This window comes from Habropoda laboriosa, unplaced genomic scaffold (assembly GCF_001263275.1).
Source record: "Habropoda laboriosa isolate 0110345459 unplaced genomic scaffold, ASM126327v1 scaffold212, whole genome shotgun sequence".
Taxonomy (NCBI): Eukaryota; Metazoa; Arthropoda; class Insecta; order Hymenoptera; family Apidae; genus Habropoda; species Habropoda laboriosa.
In genome coordinates, this window is record NW_017100509.1 from 2,026,047 (window position 1) to 2,043,483 (window position 17,437).

At 31.8% G+C, this 17,437-nt stretch overlaps 5 protein-coding genes across 6 annotated transcripts in view; 3 read left to right on the forward strand and 2 right to left on the reverse strand.

The window, feature by feature from the left end:
• LOC108576258 (myb-like protein X) lies at nt 1-5,722 on the forward strand. The gene is given in 12 exon segments (XM_017939216.1): nt 1-58; nt 414-483; nt 1,239-1,524; nt 2,624-2,816; nt 2,986-3,212; nt 3,357-3,643; nt 3,728-3,980; nt 4,011-4,612; nt 4,930-5,037; nt 5,094-5,195; nt 5,268-5,574; nt 5,648-5,722. Coding segments are annotated over 12 exon segments (2,568 nt in total).
• LOC108576259 lies at nt 5,722-7,071 on the forward strand. The gene is made up of 4 exons (XM_017939218.1): nt 5,722-5,785; nt 5,875-6,030; nt 6,169-6,390; nt 6,589-7,071. Exons 2-4 carry the CDS (start codon nt 5,884-5,886, stop codon nt 7,069-7,071), a joined length of 852 nt encoding a protein of 283 aa, XP_017794707.1. The 5' UTR covers nt 5,722-5,785; nt 5,875-5,883.
• A 4,314-nt stretch (nt 7,072-11,385) lies between these two features.
• LOC108576249 (DNA ligase 1-like) lies at nt 11,386-13,623 on the reverse strand. Of its 2 annotated transcripts, none has more exons than XM_017939209.1 (5): nt 13,334-13,623; nt 12,609-12,885; nt 12,244-12,530; nt 11,824-12,085; nt 11,386-11,735 (listed from the first exon to the last, which is right to left on the reverse strand). In XM_017939209.1, the coding sequence occupies exons 1-5, from the start codon at nt 13,520-13,522 to the stop codon at nt 11,674-11,676; spliced, it is 1,077 nt and encodes a 358-aa protein (XP_017794698.1). In that variant the 5' UTR covers nt 13,523-13,623; the 3' UTR covers nt 11,386-11,673. The 2 variants fall into 2 exon arrangements, with proteins under 2 accessions (XP_017794698.1, XP_017794697.1); XM_017939208.1 differs by having other exon boundaries at nt 11,824-12,157.
• Nucleotides 13,624-14,402: 779 nt separating this feature from the next.
• On the reverse strand, nt 14,403-16,432 carry LOC108576257 (RNA-binding protein 40). The gene is made up of 6 exons (XM_017939215.1): nt 16,334-16,432; nt 15,620-16,099; nt 15,412-15,556; nt 14,879-15,340; nt 14,635-14,785; nt 14,403-14,562 (listed from the first exon to the last, which is right to left on the reverse strand). The coding sequence occupies exons 1-6, from the start codon at nt 16,352-16,354 to the stop codon at nt 14,403-14,405; spliced, it is 1,419 nt and encodes a 472-aa protein (XP_017794704.1). The 5' UTR covers nt 16,355-16,432.
• A 644-nt stretch (nt 16,433-17,076) lies between these two features.
• LOC108576216 (ATP-dependent RNA helicase dbp2-like) overlaps nt 17,077-17,437 on the forward strand; it is a 4,179-nt gene continuing 3,818 nt past the window's right edge. Inside the window, exon 1 of the mRNA XM_017939169.1 lies at nt 17,077-17,139. Within this exon, the coding sequence (XP_017794658.1) occupies nt 17,138-17,139 (2 nt within the window). The 5' untranslated portion in view covers nt 17,077-17,137. The remainder of the gene's footprint in view (nt 17,140-17,437) is intronic.

Here is a 17,437-nt window from a genome sequence, read left to right on the forward strand (position 1 = left end):
ATGTTCGGGAGAACGTCGCTAGTGGAACAAAAAAGGATCCAATGGGCGAGAGAGAGAGGTAAGTCTCGGAATTCCGAAAGTTCAAATGATCCAACGTATGTATTGTGGAGATTTCCTCGAAATAATCTTGATCTTTGAGAAATGTTCAAACGTGAAACCGGAGAATTTACGACACGCGAAAATAACACATCGCGTGTTGTCGTCTCTGTTGAAATTCCAGTAAATTTAGATGGAATTGTAACTGCTTTAATATACAAGACCGCGTGAAATCTTAATACAAGTAATCGATAAGACGTAAATAACGTTCATCTACGACCATATTTGAATTAAATATGAGAATATGGTATGAGTATATTAGTATGAGAATGTGGTAATATTGCACGGGAAATTAATATTTTATACGAATACTATAGAAGAAATGGCACGTCTTGGCGGAAGTTGGGGACTTCTCAAGAATAACATCAATATTCGCACCAATATCCGGTAAGTATCAAGTGCTAGAAATAATACAGGAGGGAAACGCCATGACAGATTTATTCATTTTAATTTTTTCATTCAAAACACCATGCATACTTACACACATCCACCGTAAAACAATTAAAAATACTAAAATAACCTAAACTATTACGTCATCCTTATAAATAAACATTTAACTAAAAAATATTAGTATAACCAACAAAAACATTAATTATCAATTTGAATATACTATTATTTTCACGAAAATAATCGATTTAAAAATGAAAAAACATGAAACAGATAAACTTAGAAATATATACGTAACAATTATGAAATAACAACTAATCTATTTCAACGAATTTCAAATACTACAGCTGTTCTTCAACCGACACACGTTAAAACGGAGGAAAGAAATTAAGGAATTATTCATTTAAACAAACACAATACTCATTTTTGGAATTGGACATTTTCAAACGACACTCGAACGTCGAACGTGGTTAAACCAGAGGTATTCAAACGAATTAACAATCACACGTAAGCTACAATACCAACAACAAAACATCGACGCTTTTACGAACTTGGTTCAATCGTCGAAGAACATCTCATACACCCATTCCCCCCTCCTCGAATAAGGTCAAGGTACTCGTGCCTAATTCATTAAACCAGTTACACCTAATAATCGTGCTCGTAAGCCGAGTAAACGGTGGTTATATGTATATCGACCCGATTGTAAATCAAGCTGTTCCTATCCTACGGTACGTTAATATAAACGCGTAACGCAGAACCTATCCGAGCGGCACGAGAATGTCCTTGGCGGAAACGAAGGATAAGCAATCGTCCTCGAAACCTTTTCGTGCTACTGAACATTACGGAAGCACCGTCAGCCTGAAGAGTCTGGCGACAGAGAGTTCCGGAAACGGCGGTACGAGTCTAAAGTGTCTGGACTGCAATGGTGGTAGCTTGATAAATCTGCACGAGCAACCGGAAGTGTCGCAAATCAGGCACAGAAGTCCGAGCCTGCCGCCAATTTACAACAAGGATCAGCAACAATATCTCAGCCAGGTTCGTGTGCACGGTATACGTAACTTTGGAACGATGAACTTTGTAAGATTGCTGAATATAGTAATATTAAACCAGTGTACATTTTTCTTTTATCAGGTCTTTTTTTTTTACTGTTATTTAAACAACGGGGGAGAAGATTTTCTCAGGTTAATTTCGATGTGAAAAGGTGAAACTGAGAATATCTGTAACATTACTCCACTTTCTACGCTATTATGCTACTATGTATATCACTCGTGACAGATTACTTTTGAATATTCAATGTATACAATTTGTTCTAATAGCCGTTGTATCTGGTGGCAGAATAACAAATGAGCACGTGCTTTTAATTGCTGTCTTGCGGCTGTGTTGAAAGGTATACGTGCCTTATTCGTGAGGGGAAAGCAAAAGTAAGGCAGTCTGGCGAATCGATTCTTATCTTGGAGCTAAAGTTCACTCACCTTATGGCCACCCCTTGTACAATGTATACGTAAAAGTTACAGTGACCAGGTTTCTTTTAAAAATTACACACCTTAATTGTTCACATTGGAACATCGGATATTTATAAAATATCGTTTAACAATTATTTTATATTAATAATTGATTTAATCGATTATTTTACAAATCTCGAAGAGATACGTAATTTTACCGAATAGAGCAATATTAAGGTTATCATTTTTTTTTCAGTTATGCGAAATGTAATTGCTTCACAAACCTAAAATTCCCTCGCGTGAAGAAAATGTTTATTCCGAGAATACTTCATTCTCGGTGTCACGAAACTATTGCACCACACTTACCCTTAAGGCCATTTATTAAAAGTACATAATGCAATTTATATTTGCGATTAATGGTACGTCAAGATAGCTGGCAGGAGTTATAAATCTTGAAAGTCGATACAGAACCCTGTTACGGTTTGTCGCCCCTGTCTCGTACTGGCACAGTAATCGTATTCAATGTATACGTGTGTATATACGTTACAGAGTATATATGTACATGTATATAAGCATGTTTAAAGGAAGCACGATTTGAAGATTGATGAAAACTAGGAAATTACTCATTCGTCACGCGAATTCTTTTGCCTTACTTTATAGAACAGATTCGTTTTTATATTTTTTTCTTCATATTCTAGGGTCAACAACGAGATTTCGCCACAGAAGGATTGCAGTACAATTCAGAGAAATCTCAACGTCAACAAGATCATCGAACCTACGATCGTTACGAGAATTCGAAGAACAATCATTACGTTTCGCAGGGCGAAGAACGCGAAGGCGAGACTTCCGGTTACGCCAGTGATTCCGTAGACATACCTGTATCGGCAAAAGGCAGTTAGTTACCTTGTAGAATTTGAAAATTGAAGATTTAATATGATATATAATCATTATGTATGAAATAATAAAATGTGAATAATTGAAATGCAAAAAAAAAAAAATTGTTAGAGGAATTCCAATGAATTTATGCAATTTTAAGTAACAATTTTTTCGCTTATTTTAGCATTGCTGCCCGGTTGCAAGCCGCCAGGAGCAGAAATGGCCGAGAAAACATGGCAGAATCCTTATCACACGACACCTGACAGTTCGTTGCCACCGTCGAGGAGATTATCTGACGGGAGAATAGGCGAACTTAATAGGCCAAGGTGGGGCAGTGTCTGGGGTCAGGAGACTGCACGAGGAGATCCGCCACCACCTTCTTGGCTGGCGAGATTAGGACACTCGAGTCAAGTACGATTGTACAGAAACTCCTAGTATAATTCGGAATTTTTTAGAATTTTTTTAACGTTAAGTTGAGATAATTGAGAGGAAAGAAACGGTGCGAATCCTTTGCATTCGAACATTTTTGTAATTCGTCATTGATGTTTATCCAAGGTTTTGGTAATCAATCACGAAAGTGCGAGCAGCTCGGATAGTTCAACGATAGGCTCGATTGGATCTGATAATAAGACTTATCTTCGCGGCCAAAATATTCCCGTCGACGCGGACATTCTTCAGGAACGAGAAGTAAAGAGGCAAAAAGCTCTAGAACTTCAGACAGCGATTAAAAAGCAACTGGAGGAGAAGGACCGATTGAGGAAAGAAGAGAAGGAACGAAAATTGAGGGAAGAACGATTAGAGGAAGAACGAATCGAACGAGAAAGAGAAAAAGAGAAGGAGAGGTGTAAATTTATTCGAATAGTTATACATAGATATCTTTATAGTTCAAGCTCGATTAATCAATGATAGATTGTTTTTACGTTCAGGTTCGAAGAGGAACAAAGAAGAGTAAAAGAACGAGAAACTGCTAAATTGAGGCAAGCCGAAGCGATGCGCGAGGTTTTAGAAGCGGCGGAACGTTTAGCGAAAGAGCAAAAAAAGTTTCGGCGTAAATGTGAAAAAAGCGACGATGGAGATACCATGAGAGATACCATTGCATCTTCTAGGGATTGTCAATCAAACGTCTCGAACGAAAGTCAGTTCGATCAAAATTGTTTAAGTGCAAGAACTCAAAAGGACGTCACTTTTAACAATGATAATGTTAAAGAGAAAGAGGACGAAGAAAAAGGTGAAGCATTGAATGAAAAAGAACGTAACAATAATAGCAATAATCAAACGCACAATAATAATAGTAATAATAACAACGCGTCGGAAAAGTCGGAAAAAGATGGGAACGATGTGGAATCAGTTCAAGTTCCTATTAGCAAAGATGTGGCGATCGTGTTGAGTGGTCGACTCGAAGATTCAGAATTACTGAACAAAGCAAATTTACAATTAGTCAATTTGGTACTAACTCCAACGCCGAGAAAATTAGAACATAATTCGAGCAATAATTTAACTGTAGGCTTGAATACTTTAATACAGCACATAGGAAATTCGAACATCGGTCCAAACACCACCAGAATTTCATCGAACATCGTAGAGAACAGATTGTTGACGCCAAGCAAGTACAGAGTTATGAACGGTCGAGATTTTGGGACGCAGACAGATATAGAGAACGATCTTCAGGATTTTCGGGAGAAAGTGCAGGACTCAAATGTGAAGGATAGCTCTATAAAGGACCGCAAGGATGCAACAAATGCTAGTAAAAGGGACATTGAAAAGTGAGTCGGTAATATGATGCATTGAATCACTTGAAAACTTGAAGAGTCGTAGAGGATATTATTCTTCTGTCTTGCAAATAGAAGCGGTAATTATTATTTCATTTCGTTTCTCGAAATTCTATTTTTTATACATCTTATTCTATTATATTATACAGTTATTTTAATTATTATTTTTTCTTTTTTTTTGTATCAACTGTATGTTTATTTGCATGAACACGCATTACTTATTGTTGCAAATTATACCCGTTTCCTTTGTACATATTTTAATATCAATAAATATGCAAATATTCACTGTTCCGACACTATCATGAAATGCTGGAATACTATTAAATGTTACAAGCATTGCTCGTTTGTTAATTTAAAAGGTGTGTTAATGTCGGTTTGACGGACGAAATCACCGTGAAAACTCTGCCCCGATTAAAATCTCAAGTTAGAAGAGGCATCGAATCTAGGCCACAGTGGAACGCTAATCGGTAATATATGATAACACTTTACGAATTATGTTCAAATAATTCGAATGTTATTTTAGACCAGGAACACGATATCGCACGCAAAGTGAAAAGGACCCTCATTATCAACGACGATTGCGAATGAGAAGACGACAGGTTGAATCAAGCGATGAACGTTCAAGGTATAATTAGTTCTTATTAATTTTATCATCAAGAATGTTACGATAGATCATATACTCTTTCTTTTTAAATAGATCACCATCTCCTGACAGAAGAAAATTTATAAATGTCAAATCGAAAATTCGAACACTAAACAGATCGAAAGTAAAAGTCGACAGTTACGACGCAGATCTTTCAATGGATAGTCTGAATTCCATTATACCATTACGAACAGATAAAAACGGACGAATCATCGTTGAGAATAAATACGAACAAAATGATAAAACTCGATTAGAAAACGATTGTTTTAACGAGGCTGATAATGTTAAAGAATCACGAAATGATAATTCTAATGTCTGGTGCGGACAAGAAATTTTATCTAAGCTATCTACTTTGAAGAACGTACGTGTGTACCAAGTAAATGGACGAGAAAACGAATTTAACGGTGTCTAATTTAAATGTATCTACTTTTTAGGGTCTTCTAATGAAACAAATAGAATGGGATTCCGAGAGATGCCTGGTCTCTCCCGTCGCATCAGAAATCTTTTAACGAATACCAAACAGCCGCGTTTCTCCGCACATTTTTCTTTCTTTCGTTTAATTTTTGTAGAAAGTGAGATTGCACAGAGAGTATGAGATGAAGGAGGAATAATGAATTTACGTGTTGGGATATAAGATCTGAGTATTTTTCTTTAATTGCAGATGTAAATAATGGCCTTCCAGCTGGACGATCTTCTGAAAGAAGATAAGAAGGATGCAAATTTATTACCTGACCTAAGCAAAGCAACCTGCAACTCTCAAGAGGAGTTCCGACGACTTCTTGAAAACTGCCCCGAATTTAAAATTAAACCAGAAAAGGTGTGAATGTTTCGTAGTAACTTCACCTTTTTCTTTGCAATTACGTATAATTAACAAAATGTTAAAAAATATATGATTATTAAAATGAATTTAGAAAAGAATGTTGTACTGTAGTTATTGTAAAAATTATGAATACAGGTGAAAAAGGACGATGCAAAAGTACGTGATAAAGAATTTTCCTGGAAACCAACCAGAAAGGAGTTAAAAGCACTTGGAAAAGAATGGAACTATGGAAATCCAATACCTCCGGATATGAGAGGTTTAAATCTTTACGAATTGCAACAGGTTGCTATTGACTGGCGAATGTTAACACCTATCAGACCAAAGCATCGACAAGATGAGGAAATGTTTTCTAGATTGGTATTCATTTTATTCCATGCTTTGTTAATCCGTAATCAACACTAACTTTTAAATATATTCAGTAATGATTAAAAGATCATATCTCTTTTCATCCTTTTAATCAGTTAAACATGCCTATCTACATTCTCATATTAGTTTATTTAGAAATCGATATTGAAAATAATGAAAATTATATACACAATATTTTATACAACTTAGGTGGAAATGGGAAAACTGGAAGTAAAAACAATTACCAAAGAACGACGATCGACTATAAGCCCTATTAGACGTAGCAAAAATCGGGCAGGTATAATTGAAAGTAGCGTAAAGATTTGTGCAGACTGTGAGGAAGAATATTGTTTCGGTGAGTCTTGTGGCGATGTTCTTTACGATTTATATGTGCGGGTTGCTGTTGCAATTCAACAACCGAAAGTGAAAGTGTCCGCCGACACTGAAGCGATAATAGCTAATTTGGATCGCAAGAAAAAGCGAAAAAGAAAGAGAAGGATAAAGAGTAAAAGTAGAACACCTAAACGAAGTGGCAGACTATTAATTCGGAGCAAAACAAAGAAATCTATGGGCAACGATTTAGGGAGAAAAAGTAATAAAGGCAAAATTGAAGACGATGAGAACGATTCAAAGCCAGTTAAACCATTTAAAAGAAAGTGCAGTAAATACACTAAGAAAGGATTTCGAAAGTAATCACAAAAATTAAACTTTGTACATTCGTGATTACTAAAATGAATTTGTGTGTGCGATTGTTTTTAATATAAAGCAAAATATGATAATCCTAAATGCAAAACATAATTGTTATAATACTATTGATTATGTTTTCAAGTAGATTAATCGATGATATAAATATTGTAGAATTGTAAGTGATATAAATAATTAATGTAAGACGTAGAAGTTAAAAGAAAATGATGGAGGAATGATCGATGAAAAAGTAAAATGAAAAACGAAATTCTATATATTTATTATTTATCTATATTCTGTGGTCCCTGCAAACGATATATTTTTTGTTATTAAAACTGTTAGCGCGGAATGAACTAGCCACTCTTATACAGCATTCAAATATGTAGTGACAGTTAAATATGTACAACATATTATAATGTTAACTATCGGGTGGGCGCAATGAATGGTTGCAACTGAATGTTGGAAAAATATAATTTTTATTCCTCATTTTCTTTACCTTTTTTTTCACCTGTTTCGTTTACTTTATGATCCATTCTTTTTTTTCTGCTTCTTATACGTCTATCCCACAAATGTCACAACCAAAAGTCAATCATAAAGCAAGAAATATTCTGTTTCCTTATCTATTATATATCGATTACTGGATTTTGATGTATTTTAAATTCATAATTATGTTCTGCAGATTTTGTTACATGCCACGAAAATTTATAATAATCGCACATTCGGAGACAAAATATTTCTCTTGAATTATATTTTTTCCATTGATTTTTAAAGAAAACTTCGCTTATATTAATTTTTTTTTATCTTAACATTAAATAGTACGCTATATAATAATAATAATAAGATTTAAACTGACCGAAATACACGCACTTTACACAAATATATTTATGCAGTATCGTAATATTAATAGCTACAACACTTTTGGTGAATAAAATACATTTTAAATAATCATGACATTTCTGCTTCACGGAATAATATCCTAAATTTATTTATATCCTGTACTTAGTTTCGTTTATACTACATTCGTTATCTTAATTATGATCAGAGTCCGGGAGTATCATTCTCAGTTTAATAATATTGCAAGCGTTAGGCCATCAAAGTTTTACGTTTCTATTTTTTTTTGTGTTTCAAAGTTAGTCGTCTATAAAAAGTTTTTGATTTAGCAGAAGATAATAAAAACATATATTGTAAAACCTTTGTTAATTTCATTGGACACTGATCGACACTTCTGGAATATCTCCACAATCTTATTCATACAGACAATGTTATTCGATTGCTATTTCTTTTTTTTTTTTTTTTAATGTACTACCACCACAGTATACAATAAAATTGCACATATATGTATTTTAATTAGAAAGAACATTGCTGATTAATATACATATGTACAATAGCAATAATACTTCTTCAATTATAATCAGTATAATGAAATTTCAGTTTAGTTTATCTTGGAAAGACCTTTTTTTTCATATCATCAATATTTAATTTTGTATGTGATATTTACTAGGATTTTGCTACAGCAAGAGTTTCATTAGTAATTTGCACTGATATTTAGTTATTCGAATAGACGTCGGTAAAGAGCATATAAATCTTATTCAAAATATAATATCCTTCTATTAACACGTGTTTAAAAATTCCCTTAATTTCCAGACTTGTTAGCTGAATGAAGCTTTCACCTTTTTTTTTATCATTGTATCATCATGCTAGTTAGTGACTTGAAGAATATTATATTGTATATAAAAATATGGTAATGTTAAATACCTAGACCGCATGATTCGGCAGCTGCTCAAATTGTTCCGATTGTTAAACTTAAGTACTTGAATAATTATTTGATAAATATGAATGTTTCTTACGACCAGCGTTGAACTGCAACATTATGTTATCGTTTGTAATGTAATCATAATAAATACAATTCAGCTTTGCTCAATTAATTGTTCACTTAAATGTACAAATTGAATACAGTTGACACTGAATGTCAATAGAATACACAGTAATGTGAATTATTTAAGTGATGCTTGTTGTATTCATAAGTGTAATAGAAATAAAATAAGGACTATATCTTTTGTCTTAGTGCCATTTCTACTTGAAGCAATTAAATATATTATAGCAACTGGTATGAGCAAGGGAAATTATATATGTATATGTATACTCCAACACTGATCATAATGTTACTATAACAATTTTATACATTCTATACGTTTTACATTAATTGATTAAATACTTGAAACAATTCATTTGGACACTGATGCACAGAATGGGGAAATTATAAGATCATAGTCTCTTTGTTACATAAAATTAGAGATGAATGTTAATCTTTTTTTTTCCTTTTTTCACTACCAAAAATGATTGTACAACAGTTGCCTTTAGCAAAGTGTAGAATATACTTTTGGCACGCGAAAGGGACACATCCGATACAAGTGATTGTTGTTTCATTTGATTTTATATAGTAATAATGCTTCGTGGTTCACACATTTTTACAGTGTGCAGCATTAATTGAAGCTCGTTCGAAAGTTGTTTTCATATAAAGAAATCTTTCGTGGATATCAATATTTTGTAACAAAGAATTTCGAAAAATATGTGAAACACTAAAATCGTTAATGCTTCATATATAGCAGCAAATATACAATTACAATGAACATTTTGTGAAAATATATTAAGGATAAAAGTACAAAATATGAATAGCTATTTAAATAGATATTTTTTTCATTTTTTTTTTATAAGTAAAAGCTATAAACGATAGTATTATTTAATAGTACTATTTTACAACGTTCATGTAACGCTCAGGTATACAGTATACTTATCACAATATTTCATTCGCCATACATTCTAAATAATCTTCCTTTATCCTTTCGTTAATTACCGAAACTTTACATATTAACATATAACACTAATTAATAAATTGTTTCGAGCAAATGATGTTATAGTATGTTGTTTACATTAATTATTACAATAATGTATTTATCCGCGACAAAGTAATCGCAACTGACGTCACTTTCCAATTTGAATTTTTTTTCATTTTCTCAGAAAATAGAAGCCAAAGAACTCTGAATATAGTACTCAATTTAAATATTTTTCAAATACATCCTTGATATCTAACTTTTCTCTCAAGACATTACTGCTCTTATAGAGTTTTATATATAACCGTCATTATATGAATTTTATTTCAGACAACTTTTTAATGTGTAATCGATATACTCGCTATATTCTATACATGGCATTAAATGTGAACGGCTGGATTAGATTGTTCGTAAAAAATTAAAACCAATATAATTATTTAATCGCGTTCGTTCGTAAAATTTATTTCAAATTGTTGAGTTTCATTAGAATCATTTTTCTGCATGAAATAATAACATTGACAAAGAGCAATATCTTTCTTTCTATTAAATATATCTAGGTACTTGGAAGGTCAGTATATAATTCGTTTTTATTTTATAACGTAATGATTAATAAAACTGTCCGATTAAGATTTTTAGGTATGACTTAAATGTTTTAAACATTTTAAATTGTCGTATATACTTATACACACTACATAAATTCTCATAATTGAAAAATAATATATATACAATATATATTGCAAACAAATAAATAATAAGTGTCAATTATTTAAATTATACCCATTTGTTTTAATTAATCATTTGTAATTGTATAGTAACTTCCGCTGTACCTTATATTTTTCACAGCTTGGCACAAATTTTCTTACAAATTCACATGTCCTTATAAATACATATCAATCCTTAAAATTCATTACTGATGTACTTTTTATGACGAAATGTTGCATATAGTTCGTTATTATAAAACATATAATTTTGAATCTATATGCTGGAATAAATTACTCGCTATCAAGTATAAGAAAATATTTCTCTCATTACATTGAAAAAGACATGTACATCAGTAATGCAAACTTTCTCCATAAGAGATTGTCCTGCACCTCATTATTGTTTTGGGATATATCTCATACTTTCTAAGTTTTGGCTTTCAACCGTTCGCATGTATAACATTTAAATTAATTATAATGGATCAGATAAAGTCAATGTTCAAACCATTAATAACGTGAATGCGAACATATATATTGCAAACTAACCTAATAAAACATTCTCCCTAGGATTTCTGGATGAAACGTAAAAGACATAAGTACTATTTATTAACAATTTATGCTTAACATCAGACTCCCATAAATATGTATTATAGATGCAACTGTAACTCATACAATACTAATATATCATTGTAAACTTATATGAAGATTCCTAAAAGAATATGATGTGTAGAATAGCTATTTCATGGTGAAAATGATGACTTATGCCTCTTTCGTTAAATGCAAGGCAGCTTTGTTAAAGCAGACAATTACTATGTTGAAAAAATCAATAGCCTATGATTGTTTCTCCATACATCAACTTATGCATCCGCAGTCATGAAGTCTATAAAACGTAAATGATTGAACAACCTAGTCCAATTAGCATTATATACAAGGGAAAGGAACAGTTTGGTCAGGTGGTTGATTGGTAAGTCACTTAAAACACACCTGATGAGTCCGAAATGACACATGTCGTTTGGACCAAGCAGGATTCTCACTCTATTCCTCTTCACAAGGAACATAATTTTCATTACATTTAATCATTCTCAGTTATCTTTACGAGCTTTCTTTTTACTTTTCTTTTGAGGCTTGGCTTCTGTCCAGACATCTGAAATATATTTAAAAAAACATTTAATGTCTTTAATCTTGAAATTTACATAAATATTAAAACATTTGATATTAAATTAAACAATTACCTCCTAGTTCATCAAAGACAAGACCAGTCTTTTCTTGTGTTTGCACATTTTGAGGATTTTTTTCTTCAGAATTATCAGAATCTTTCTCTGTATTGTCATCTTTCTTTTTTGTTCTTTGTTCTTGGACTTTATTATCTACTTTTGGTACAGGTGGAATCACTACAGGTGTGTTTTCATTTTCAGAAACCTTCTTAGCTTTCTTTGACTTTCCACTCTTCTTCTCTTCTTTTTCTACTTTTTCTACTTTTTCCACTTTTTCCACCTTTTCTACTTTTTCCACTTGCTCCACTTGCTCTACTTGTTCTACTTTTTCCACTTTCCCCACTTCTTCATTCTTAAATAAAAATGTATATTAATTAGTACAATAGTAAGTATCTAGAATTAATAAATTTAAAACAAATGTTTACACTTGAAATATACCTTAGGTTGTTCTTCTTCCTTTTGAGGTTCTTTTTCCTTAGTTATTTCTTCATTAGAAATAGCTGTAAGTATCACATCTTTTTTATCTTTGTCTTTTAATTCTTTATTTTCTGTTTCTTTAACAACTTTATCTTTAATTTCTACTTTTTCTGACACCTTTTGTTTAGCAACTTCTTGATTAATTAAATCAGCCTTCTTGATATTTTTTTTGCTCTTCTTTGAAGGAGATTCCTCTTCCTTTTTCTTATTTTTTTTATCTTTTCTAGAATAAGCTTGTTCCCAATCTCCTATGTTTAAAATACAAAATCTATGTTGATATAGGGCACTGTCAGTAAACATTCACAAAAAATCCATTTAAAACTTACCTTCATCAAAATCAACTGGCTTTTCTTGGTACAAATTCTTTAAATTTTTCTTATTCTTAACTTGTTCAACCTTGTTTTCTTTACCAGCCTTTAATACAATTTGATCTTTGTCTTTCTTAGTCACTGAAATATTATTATCCTCTTGTTTACGTTCCTTCAACTTTCCTTCTATATCATCTGATTTAGAAGTAGTTTTTTTTGAAGTATCTGTTTTTGTTGATACAGTTTTTTTAACAGGACTTGTCTTTTCAATTGCAACTTGACCATTGGCAGACCTCTGTAATACACATAAACTGCTTCAATAAACTCACAATGATAATAACATTTTTCCAAAATTTTTGCTTTTTACAACACGAATGAAGACAAGAAAAGTTATCACGGTTTAATGAAATTTTTAAAGATCTGGAAACGAATACGCGTATATCGTGACATAACGGAAAATAACAGAAAATGTGAAAGAAGAATAAAAGTATTCATTTTAAAGAGCATGTGCATAATTGAATAACATTTTACACGTTGAGGAAGACAGTGGTGAATAACTCTTTTTAACTAACGATACCAGCTGATTATCAACCATGTGTGCATGGTGTGTGTGTAAGTGCATCTATTCGCAACAAATAAGCAACCATATGGAGGCTAAACAATATAGAACATTGCGTTTACAATGTCAGATGATTCGAAAAAAAAGAAGATTTATTATTTGATTCAATCACTGTTGTGCTAACCTTTTCTTTGATTTTGCTGCGTTTCTTGTTGGCAAATTTCCGGTCCACATCGGAGCCTACCGAAAGGTGTGCAAAAGGTGGTTGTTCGGCCTTCTTGAAGCCAAAGACGAAAACGAGAATCGCACATATAAGCACGATACCCACGGGTAACGCATATTGTGAGTGCTGAAGGAGCAAGCTGACGTCCATGGCAATACAAAGGACGTGTCAACGTGTGCGAGACCGACGACGGAAATGAGGGACGGCAATAGAGTGACGGCGACAGCACATACGGTTACAACTCGACAGTGATCGGTGAACCGGACGCTTAACGCACACGGTACAGATCGAACAACTCAAAACATAGCACTCTAGCGAGAGGTTTACGAATTACTGGATGCCAGGCGGGCGCCGATCTCCGCTGACGCGGCTATGACATGCCACTAAGTAAATCAAACGAGATTTAATTTTCCGCATACGTAAAAGTTTCTATATTGATAAAAACGATATATTCACACGTATTGATGTAGGTAGACATTATTAAATTAACGGTTATAATTTATCTGTAGCGGAGAAGTAATTTATTGTACAAATTTTTGATTATTCAACGCAGAAAGTATTGAATTTAATCACTTCGCCGCATTAATCTGAAGATCCACGTTACGAGTTATCTGATGAAGTTTTCATAAATGCAAATATATTATGAATTCGAAGCAAATAATTTTATTTTGTTTGAAATAATAATTTATAGATCTATACATAAAATAAGAAATATTGGGAAATATAAAAATTATTTGATTTTTATTAAAAATATTATTGAATATGATTTATATAATATACACACAGTGAGTCTAATCGATTCTTGCCGATTCTCGAGAACTAACACAAATGCGCAGCGGCAGTGGTGTTATGTGAAATGGCGTACGATGCGTCCGATAGCGAATGACGTATCGCGTAGATCGTACGCTATTCGTCACAGTACGCATCGTATGCCATTTCACATAAAACCACCGCCACTATGCATGTGCGTTAGGTTTAGAGAATCGCCAAGAATTGTTGACTCACTGTACAAAAGAAAATACTGTTTTTGTTAACTTTTCCCTACTTTAGCAAACTGTACAACCATAGGCTTATCTTTTAAAATATAACCATTTGTTTCGTCAAGAGCTAACTGTGCTTGTTCTACATTCTGCAACGTGATAAATGCTTGACCCTTCATTCTACCCTCTTGCATAAGACGCACATCATATCTAAAATCAAATAAATTATTAAATAAATAACAAAATAAATTGTTATGTTGCTTCTTAATTGAAGATCCTTACTGAAATTCTGTATGTAATTCAGGTACGACATATTTTCGATAAATAAAATGAAGATCCTTTTCCTCAACTTGTTTTGCAAGATTTTTTATATACAAACGATTTGACGGCTTTCCAGGATGATAATTTTTAAAAACAGGAAGAACTCTCTGATCTGCAATGTAAAATAAAACAAAAATTATTTTGTAATTTATTTTTCATATATAAAAATATTGTTTTGTATACTTAATATGGTAACAGATTTTACCATTAACAGAAATTCTGTTGCTTGCTAATTTTTCGGATGTGATTACTTCTTGCTGAACAGATTCAGTATTTTCACTATTTTCACTATTTTCAGCAGTATCAATTGTTTTGCAAGTTGGAAATATTAATCCAAAACCACCATCTACAGTACTTGTAGAATCAGTATTATCTTCCTTATTGGAAGTATCTAATAATTTTTTCACTGTTTTCAATTCAATTTTAAGATTTTTTGTTTCACCAAGTTGTACTTGTTCAAACATATCTTCTGGTTTTACAATCTTTTGTGTAGAACTGACAGGTGCCTTATATTTGCTGGGATTAACAAACTTTGGAATTTTTGCGCGTTTTATAGACTGGGGGCATTTTCTTTTTACAGGGATAATTTCCATAGGTTTTGCATTATCTTCTTCACTTGACTCTATTTCAGATTCTTCTTCCTCTTTTGAATCCTCATTACAAGCATCTATTGAGTATGATACATTAAATATGAGCATACCATTTAACAAAAAAGAAAAAAAATTACAGTTCTATTACCTTCATTTTGTTTATCATATAAATATTCTTTTACAAATATGTCCTTATATTTTTCCATATCATAGACTTCCTTAAGTGCTGGGAATTCTGTTTCTAACTCTTCAAAAGGAGGTGGTAAATTCATTCTATTCATTAAATGTAAAACCTATATGAACATAACATATCAATAAAAAATCTATTGTACTAAATAATACTTTCATTAATTTACCTGTGTGTAAAAGACAGGTTCTTTTAATAATTGTATGGCTATCCTTACTAAAGTACCCCTTGTTGGTGGTAAATATTTATATTGTATATTTGGTGGAGGTGGTTGTGTAAAGACCTGATTCATAGTCCAACTATTTAACTTTTGTAGAAAAACTTGAAAATTAGATCTATTTGTTGAGTCCTTCTTATTCTCCTCTTTTGTAGATTCAATATTGTCAATATCATTTCCTGCATTTTCAACTGATATAGACTTTTTAGCAAATTCAACTGTCAAATGCTGTCCTCTAACATTTAATTGATGCAAACGTAACAGTGCCTCTGTAGCTGCTTCTTGAGATTGGAATTTTGCAAAAGTTATAGTGTACTTTTTGGAAATTCTCAAAGTTCGTGTGTTAATAGCACCGTATTTTTTAAGTAATTCATTACGCCGTTCATCGGGAAGTTCTGGTGGTAAATGAAGAATTCTAAGGGTGTCAGATATCTAAAATAAATATGCCACATTTGATATGTTTAGGAATGTGTTTCTACATTCTATTTTAAATCGAAAAAGTTACAAGTACAAATAAGTAAAGTACAAGTTGAAAATATAAGAAAACTATGTAAATGTAAATCAAGAGGTTAAGTGCTGTTAATGCGATTTATAACATCAATCCAGTAAAGTCTTCATCATTTTTTATAATATTTTAATTACATATACATAAATATAGAAAATTACATGTGTTATTTTAGATGACATTGTAAATAACGAAAAAGTATAAAATATTATCAATTAACATCAGCGATGTTTATGATTAAACTATAAATTACAAACAGGAAGTTAGGAAATACCATGGACTATTAAAAACATGAGCTTCAGCGTCATCTTCTTAAAATATACCAATCAATAAAGTCGCGGCAGATTCAATTTCAAGTATCTTATTTTCTCTTAATTATATCTTTAAGCTTAAGCTTTAGTTAAAGCTTTATTTAATTTCATTTTTAACAAAATAATGTAATTAAGGATAGGAACAAAAATTATATCGTTATTTATAGATAAGGATATGGATTATATTTAATTCTTGTAATAAATCAATGATAAAATTTTTAATTTAAATGTAATCTTAGCAGAAGAAGATCTACTTTCACTTATTCTAAACTCAATAATATTTCTTTTGAGTATTTTTGTTCTATCTTATATTTTTTTATTTTAGTTTATCCATTTTCCATGTATCACTACGCGAATGCTGTCATGGAAACAGTTTATACGGAACTACTTTCGGAAGTTCACTTGTCAATTTGATCCGCCGGATTTACCGGCAAGTTTAAAGATAAGCATAATATTTTATTCCCAGTATTTCAATTACAATTTTCTTGACAAGAGAACTTCAAGTATTTTGTTAAGCTTGTCACGTTTCTTTGAATAAGAATACTGCCTGTTCTAATATTCGCCTCTACTAAATTATCGATTGGCGTTCGGGAAAGTGACCGCAAAGCAGAATAATCTGTTGCTCGTTATATTTGAAGATATTCTTATTCCTAAATGTAAGTATGACCTGACAATTTGATTTAAAGTTGCGTAGGAAATATTTACGTTATATTTTTTATGCATGTACTTCAAAGTAGAAATATTTTATTTAAATATCCATTTTATCATAGTTATCGAATAGCGCCCAATCGTATTGCACGTAATGGTAATCAATAATCCAAATTTATGATTAAAGAAAATGATTGCGCACATTTTAATACATTTCTATATGTTTATTTATATTGTTCTTCAATAGTAATAAATTGCTAGGTTTTAAAATAGATTAAAAATAAAAAATGGTTTTTATATTATTTT